At 70.7% G+C, this 7296-nt stretch overlaps 4 protein-coding genes across 4 annotated transcripts; 2 read left to right on the top strand and 2 right to left on the bottom strand.

The window, feature by feature from the left end:
• Window positions 1-1822: 1822 nt before the first annotated feature.
• On the bottom strand, window positions 1823-2918 carry AURANDRAFT_23319 (hypothetical protein; the record flags this gene model as incomplete). The annotated part of the gene is made up of 2 exons (XM_009036619.1): window positions 1823-2632; window positions 2721-2918. The coding sequence occupies 2 exons, from the start codon at window positions 2916-2918 to the stop codon at window positions 1823-1825; spliced, it is 1008 nt and encodes a 335-aa protein (XP_009034867.1).
• Window positions 2919-3486: 568 nt separating this feature from the next.
• Window positions 3487-4044, top strand: AURANDRAFT_14886 (hypothetical protein; the record flags this gene model as incomplete). The annotated part of the gene is made up of 1 exon (XM_009037044.1): window positions 3487-4044. A coding segment is annotated over one exon (558 nt), but the record flags the coding sequence as incomplete, so codon positions are not given.
• Window positions 4045-4338: 294 nt separating this feature from the next.
• AURANDRAFT_7954 (hypothetical protein) lies at window positions 4339-4731 on the top strand (the record flags this gene model as incomplete). The annotated part of the gene is made up of 1 exon (XM_009036534.1): window positions 4339-4731. A coding segment is annotated over one exon (393 nt), but the record flags the coding sequence as incomplete, so codon positions are not given.
• A 243-nt stretch (window positions 4732-4974) lies between these two features.
• Window positions 4975-6798, bottom strand: AURANDRAFT_23667 (hypothetical protein; the record flags this gene model as incomplete). Its single annotated transcript, XM_009036618.1, has 1 exon — window positions 4975-6798. One exon carries the CDS (start codon window positions 6796-6798, stop codon window positions 4975-4977), a length of 1824 nt encoding a protein of 607 aa, XP_009034866.1.
• Window positions 6799-7296: the final 498 nt, after the last annotated feature.

Raw genomic sequence — 7296 nt, 5'->3', positions numbered from 1 at the left:
GAAGCCGCCGCCGGGGAAGCTCGGCCCGCCGACGGGCGACCGCGCGCGGCGCGCCCGGGTCGCGGCGGCGCTCGCCGGTTCGCGGCCGGGCGCCTGGGCGGCCATCTTCGCGAAGGCGGCCGAGGACGGCGTTTCTTAGTTAACTGCGCGACTAGACTCTACGGCTCCAGGTTCTCGTGTCGCGAAAGTTCGCGCCAAATGTTGCGGCAGCCGCCAGGCATCTGGTGGAACTTGCGGGGACGAGGTCAAAGGTCAGGCGCCGCGGCCGCCGGGGCCGCGGCCGCGTGCGCCACCGGCGCCGGGGCCTCCCAGGCTGGGAGCTTGGGGTGGCCGTTGGCGCCGGCTACCGAGGCGACGATGTGGTACGGGCCGAAGTCGTAATTGAAGCGCATCTTCACCTTCGTCAGGCTCGCCTCCGCCGGGTCCGCGTGGTAGTTCTCTGGCTGAAGCGCGAGCAGCGTCTCCTCTCGCACCTCACGGAGAGCACAAGTCAGGCCAGATTCGCCGAGGTGGCGCTTGCCGCCGGGAAAGGTGAGCTCGTACCGGTCGCGCCGATACTTCTGCTTCGGATGGTCGCTGTCGTCGTAGCCGCCGACGAGCACGTACAGGTCGCGCGTCCAGAACCCTTCGAGCACGGGGCCGTGGTCACCGGCGTCGCGGAGCCAGCGCACGCTCGGAACCGTCGCCGGATCGACGAACTCGATGTCCGGGTCACTTGACTTCTTGAGAGTTCCCGGAAACGCGCCGCCGTGGAGCTCGATATCGAACGAGAAGTCAAGGTCGACACCAGACTCACGGATGCAAGCGATCATATTGCGGCGGGCGTCCTGCGCCCAAGGTGGAAGCCTCTGTTGTGGCGCATTATTTTTGATGACTTGTGCGCGAAGGAGATCAGCCAACGCGTTGACGGGCACCGCGGCCAGGAAGTGGAACGCGTCCCCTTGTTGGTCGCTCAGCGCCGCCGCCTTGCGAGTCAGCAGGCCGGCGCGGCGGAAGGCGCCCTCCCCCCGGGCGGCGCGCGCCGCCGCGCACACGGCCCGCAGCGAAAACACGTCGCCGACGAGGAGGAGCCGCGCGGTCGAGAGAAAACTGCTCCCGTCCGGCTCGTAACGGCTGTGACTCGCGGAACGGTGACGCGCGACACGTTTCGCCATATTCTCCTGGTCGCCCTCAAACGACGGCGGCAGCGCGGCGGCGCCCCGGCGCTTGAGCTCCTCGAGGAGGATCTTCTCGCATGGAAGCGGATTGTCGAAGTAGTTGCCCTCTACACGTATCGGGCGCAATTCCTCATGGAGTATTGGCTTCTTGTCGCCATTCGCTTTGAAGACCTTCGCGCGAAAGGTGCCGTCATCTTTCAATGAGCTCACCTTGGTCAGCAGCTTCCTCGTCGGCGCCGGCGCGGGAGCGCACGCCCCGACCTTGACGACCTTGACGCACTTGTCGCGGCCCCGGAAGCGGCCGATCTCGAAAAGCACGCGGTCGCCGGCGGCGATGGGCTCGCGGACGTCGCTGCCGTGGACGTAGAGGTGTTCGCCGCCGCCGTCCGGCTTGATGAGGCGCTTATCGTCCGGCTCGATCCAGCCGTAGAACTTTTTCTTGTCGAACCGCACGACGCTGCCAGAGGGACGGCCGTCGCCGAGCTGCAACCCTTCGAGCCGCACCGCGCCCTGGTCGTTGTCAGTCGGCGCGACCATGATCACGCACGTGAGCAGCGACAGGGACTCTGAGCAGTGAGATCGCTTATCTGAGCAGTGAGACGACCCGGAATGCCCGACGTCGCGACACGAGTCGCTTGAAGGGCTCGTTGAAGGCAACTAACCCTTTAGCACGCGACGACCATCCGGCCGACGTTCCGGCCGAGGAAGATGCCCACGAACGCGTCGGGGAGGCTCCGGAAGCCCTCGGAGACCGTGTCCTTCGAGACGAGCTTGCCCGCCTTGTAGAGCGCGACGATGGCCTCGGTGCAGGGGACGAACTCGCTCTCCCAGTTCCCGACGTAGAACTGGCCGTGGTCCGCGATCTTCTTCTCCCGGATCATCGCGGCGTCGCGCGCCTCGTCGCCGCCCGCGGCGCCGCCCGCCGCGTCGTATTGGGCGATGCGCCCGCTCGTGAGAATCTGCGCGCCGGGGTTCATGGCCTCGACGACGGCGGTTCGGATCGCGCCCGCGACGTTGTCGAACAAAAAGTCGACCCCCTTCGGCGCGAGGCGCTTCAGCGCGTCGGCGGCGGCCTCCGTCTTGTAGTTGAAGGCCTTGCAGCCCAGGCTTTCGATGAGGCGCTTCTTCTCGTCCGTGCCCGCCGTCCCGACGACGTCGACGCCGTCGAGCTTCATGAGCTGGCACGCGGCGAGGCCCACGGTGCCCGCCGCCGCGGTGACGACGGCGACCTGGCCCGCGGACGGCCGCGCTACGCGCTCGAGGGGCAGCTTCGCGCTCCGGCCGCCGGAGCCGGCGAGGCCGAGGTAGATGCGCGGCTCCACCGTCGGGTCGAGCTTCTCCACGAGCGTCTTCTCGTCGGCGACGACCCAGGTGACCGGCGCGCGCCACTGCGCGGACGTCTTCACCAGATCGCCGACGGCGAAGCGCTCGCTCTCGGAGGCGACGACCTCGCCGACGACCTTGCCGCCGGGGACCTACCAAATGCGTCGGTGACAATTTCTCGTCGTTTTCCCGGTCGAAATCTCTCGAAAATCGTCTCGCCCGCGGGACCCTGTCCATGACGTTGTCCAAGCCCCAGCCCTGCGGGCCGATGCCCCAGATGCGCATGTAGGGCTCCAGGCCGATGAACTTGGTTTTTATGAGCAGCCCATTCGGTGGCAGCTCCGGCACATCGACGTCGCGGAAGCCGAAGCAATCCGGTGCGACGGCTTCGTCCGTCGTGACGCAGCGCGCGACGAAGCACTCCGTCGTGAGGACCATTGGAAGGCAGCCCGCCGAGGGATAACGTCAACGTGCGACGATGCACACGAAGTTGCCTCTGGCGAGGCGGTCTGGAGGCGCACACTTCGTCTCGTCATCCGTGCGCGCCGCGATGCCGAAAAAAGACAAGAAGGAGCGCAAGCGCAAGCGCAGCGAGAAGCCGCTCGAGGAGGAGACGATCACGAGCAGCGACCTCATCAACGGCCCGCCCAACAAGCAGAAGAAGTCGAAGAAGCACTTCGAGCGGCGCGTCGCGCGCGACGGCGCCGCGCAGCTCGAAGCGCTGGCCTCGGAGACGCGAAAGGACAAGAAGAAGGCGGCCGCCGCGCCCGCGGCGGCGGCGCCGCCGCCGACGAAGCCGTCGTTCGAGCTCGAGAGCTACTGGGCCGCGCCGGACCTCGCGGGCGACGCGCTCGACGCCGTCAAGCTCGAGCGCAAGGCCGCGGGCGTCGTCGTCCGCGGGTCCGCGCGCGCGCCCGCGCCGCTGGAGGCGACCTTCGACTGGGCCGACGCCTCGACCCCCCAGCCGCTCTGGCGCGGCTGCGGCGCGCACCTCAAGGGCCGGCCGCCGACGGCCGTGCAGCGCCAGGCCTGGCCCGCGGCGCTCCGGGGTTTAGATGTTCTCGCCATCGCGCCCACGGGCAGCGGCAAGACCCTGGCGTACCTCCTGCCGGCGATCGGCCGCGTCCTCGGCGGCGGCGGCCCGAGGAGCCGCTGCGCGCTCGTCGTCGTGCCGACGCGCGAGCTCGCGGCCCAGGTCCACCTCGTCGCGAAGAAGGCGGAGAAGTGGGCCCAGGCCGAGCTCGGCGCGTGCGTCGTCGCGGGCGGCGCGGGCGCGGCGTCGCGGCCCCAGCAGTTCGAGGCGCTCGCGCGGTCGTCGCTCGCCGTCGCGACGCCGGGCCGGTTGCTCGACCTCGCGCGCGGCGGCGCGGCGAAGCGCCTCGACGCCGTCGTCTGCTGGGTCGTCGACGAGGCGGACCGCATGCTCCAGCTCGGCTTCGAGGAGCAGCTCGACGAGCTCAGCCGCCTCGTGCCATCGGAGCGGCAGACGCTGCTCTTCACGGCGACGTTCCCCCAGCGGCTGCGCCACGCCGCGGACCGCTACGTCGGCGAGCCGGACCGCGTCTGCACGATCCGCGTCAACACGTCCGGCGGCGACGACGCCGCGCCCGCGCCCGCGGCGCCCGCGGCGCCGGAGCGCGCGCCCGAGGCCGCGCCCGCGCCCGCGCCGGACGCGGACGCCGCGCCGCCGTCGAAACCCCAGGACGACGCCGCGCGGCGCGGGTCGTCGCTCGCGAAGATCGCGAAGAACGTCACGCAGCAGGTCCACGTCTGCGCGGCGCACAAGCGGCCGCGGCTCCTCCTGAGATTCCTCGAGCGCTTCCGGAAGGAGGACGCGGCGAAGCGCCAGGCGTCCAAGGTGTTGCTGTTCGTGAACACGGCGTCGGCCTGCGCCGAGGTCGTCGAGCTCGTGAAGCGCCACTACAAGGCCAACACGGTGGCCCTGCTCCACGGGAAGCTGCCGCAGCGCGACCGCGACGCGGCGCTGTTGAACTTCCGCGCGGGCAAGACGAACGTGCTCGTGGCGACGGACGTCGCGAGCCGCGGCCTGCACGTGTCGCGGCTGAACGTCGTCGTGAACTGGGACTTCCCGACGAACCTGGAGGCCTACACGCACCGCGTGGGCCGCGCGGGCCGCGACGGCGAGCCCGCGACGGCGCTCTCGTTCTTCACGCGGAACCTCATCCCCCTGGCGCCCGCGCTCGTGGCGCTGCTCACGGACGCGGGCCAGGCCGTGGACCCGCAGCTCGCCGAGTGCGCGGCGAAGCGGACCAAGACCCTCGCGGACCGCCGGGCCGCGGACGCGGGCGACGCGCCCGCGCCCGCGCCCGCGCCCGCCGACGACCCGGACGACCTGTTCCTCGCGGCGCTCCGCGCGGCGGCGGACGCGTAAGAATAGGGCATCTTACGGCGTGAGCATGACCGCCGCGGCGACGGCCTTGAGCCGGCTCTCCTCGACGACGAGCTTGTCGCCCGCGTGCGAGACTAGGGCATCTTACGGCGTGAGCATGACCGCCGCGGCGACGGCCTTGAGCCGGCTCTCCTCGACGACGAGCTTGTCGCCCGCGTGCGACGTAATGTTGCGCTGCTCTCGCTTCGCCCAGGCGAAGCCGCGGATGCGCAGCTCCTCGGGCGCGTCGTCGCCGAGGGGCGCCAGCTCGTAGCCCTTGTTCTTCACGCGGAGCCGCTTCACGACGAGCTCGCCGTCGTCGACGGCCTTGAGCTGGAGCGCGCCGTCGAGGACGAGGTGCTCGACGACGAGCCCCGCGCCAGAGAGCAGCAACGTCGACCGCGCCGAGATCCTGATCTTGGACGGGTGGGGCAGTTTCGCGGCGAGGTCCGCGTAGCACGTCGCGAACGACGGATCTAGGATCACGCGGGGCCCGAGCGACACGGGCACGCCCGCGGCCGTCGCCGTGGGCTTCGCCTTCAGATCGACGGCGCAGCCCAGCGCCTTGAGCAGCTCCGCGCCGCAGCGGTAGAAGTCGGCCTCGCCGGACGCCGCGCACGCGGGTGGCACGCCCTTGTCGGCGTTCTTCTTCGCGGTGGCGGCGGCGTTCTTCACGGGCGAGTAGCAGTACCAGGGCGTGATGGACGTGAAGCCGACGGCGCCGTCGCAGAGCTTGGGGTAGTCCTGCATCATGGACTCGAGGCGCGCGGGCTTCTTGAAGGCCGTCCGGCTCTCGTCGACGAACTTCGGGTTCGCGAACTCCGGGACGACGCCGCCCGTCGCCGCGAGCTTGGCCGCGTACTTCTTCGCGTCCAACACGAAGCAGTTCGTGTTGCCCGGGAAGGGGCTCAGGCCCGTGCGAGGGTCGGGCTCGTCGCCGGCGCCGCCCTGGGCGACGAGCAGCGGCGCGAGTTGGTTGTACTCGACGTTGCAGACGACTCGCGTCCCGCCCTTGTCGAGCGCCGCGATGGCGCCCATCTCCTGCTTCGCGCGCCGCGGGATGGACATGGTGTTCATCTCCAACCGCCGGTCGCAGGACACGCCGACGCAGCCCGCGCACGCGTAGAGCGCGAGCGCGTTCGTGTCCTGGAAGAAGAGGATCTGCTCGACGCCCGAGTCCGCCCACCGCCGCGCCGTGCCCGACGCGTGCATCAAGCCGTGGACGTCGCCGTGGCCGTGGGGCTTCGTTAGCGGGAGCAGGTCGTCGCCGACGGCGATCTTGGCGGACGCGTCCGCGAGCGCGGGCACCTTGGCCTGCTTGAGGAGCGCGACGCGCGAGAGGCCGTGCTTCGCGACGAGCTTCGCGGTCCGCGCGTGCGTGTCGTCGGAGGTCATGATGGCGAGCTCCGCGCCGCCCCAGGCGTCTAAAAACGCCGCGTAGTGCGCGAGGTAGCAGCGGTTCGTCGTCGTCTCGACGGGAAGCGCGAGCTTGACGCCGCCGTACCCTAAACGCTCGCCGAGGCCGCCGGCGACGAGGACGAAGCCGACCTTGCCGCTCCGCAGCTTCTCCAGGCCCAGGGCTTCCATGGCCGCGGCGCGCGCCGAGCCGACGGCGAGGAACTCGCCGTCGGTCGGCACGGACGCGGCGGAGCCCTCGAGCGCGTTCTTGCTCGCCGCGGCGTCCGCGAGGAGCCCACGCGCGCGCGCGACGTAGGCGCCGATGTCGACGCTGGTGTCGAGCGCGACGAGGGCCGCGGCGAGGCGCTTGCGCTCGTCGATGGGCTTGCCGCGCCAGCCGGCGAAGAGATGGGCCTGGCCGCAGTCCTCGCTGAGCTTGAGGCACAGGGCCCGTTGCGGCGCGTCGAGGCCGCGGAAGGCCTCGGCGTCGCCGCGCTCGCCGCCGCACGTGTCGCTGCAGGCCTGGCCCATGGATATTGGCCAAGCGACGGGGACGAGGGGGCAGCCAGCCGGGAGAGCATGCAAGCTATGGGCACTTGAGCAGCAACGCCGGCTCGAGAGTAGATCCGCGCCAGCATGGCGGCCGTCTCGAAAGCGATCCTCTCGCTCTGCTGCCTCGCCGCAGCCAGCGCCTTCGTGGCACCCACCGCGCCGCGCGCGGCAGCGCTGCGGACATCGTCGCGAAGCGCGCTTCGGGCCGCGGACGACGACGCCGAGGCCCTGCCGGACCTGCAGGCGGACATCGCGCGCTTCCGGGCGGCGCAGGGCGGCGACGAGGCCGGCGGTGCGCCCGCCGTCGACCAGAACGACGCGCTCAAGGCCGACATCGAGCGCTTCCGGCAGACGCAGGTGTTGCCCGAGGCCGCGGCCGCGGGGCCGATCCAGTCCGTGGTAAACGTGTTGGGCACGGTGCTCTCGGTGAACTTCGTCGTCATCGTCGGCCTCTTCCTCTGGTTCCTCTCCGGCGTC

The sequence above is a fragment of the Aureococcus anophagefferens genome, assembly GCF_000186865.1.
Source record: "Aureococcus anophagefferens unplaced genomic scaffold AURANscaffold_5, whole genome shotgun sequence".
NCBI lineage: Eukaryota > Pelagophyceae > Pelagomonadales > Pelagomonadaceae > Aureococcus > Aureococcus anophagefferens.
The sequence above is the reverse complement of the archived record's forward strand: the minus strand, read 5'-3'. Positions and strand labels throughout refer to the sequence as shown.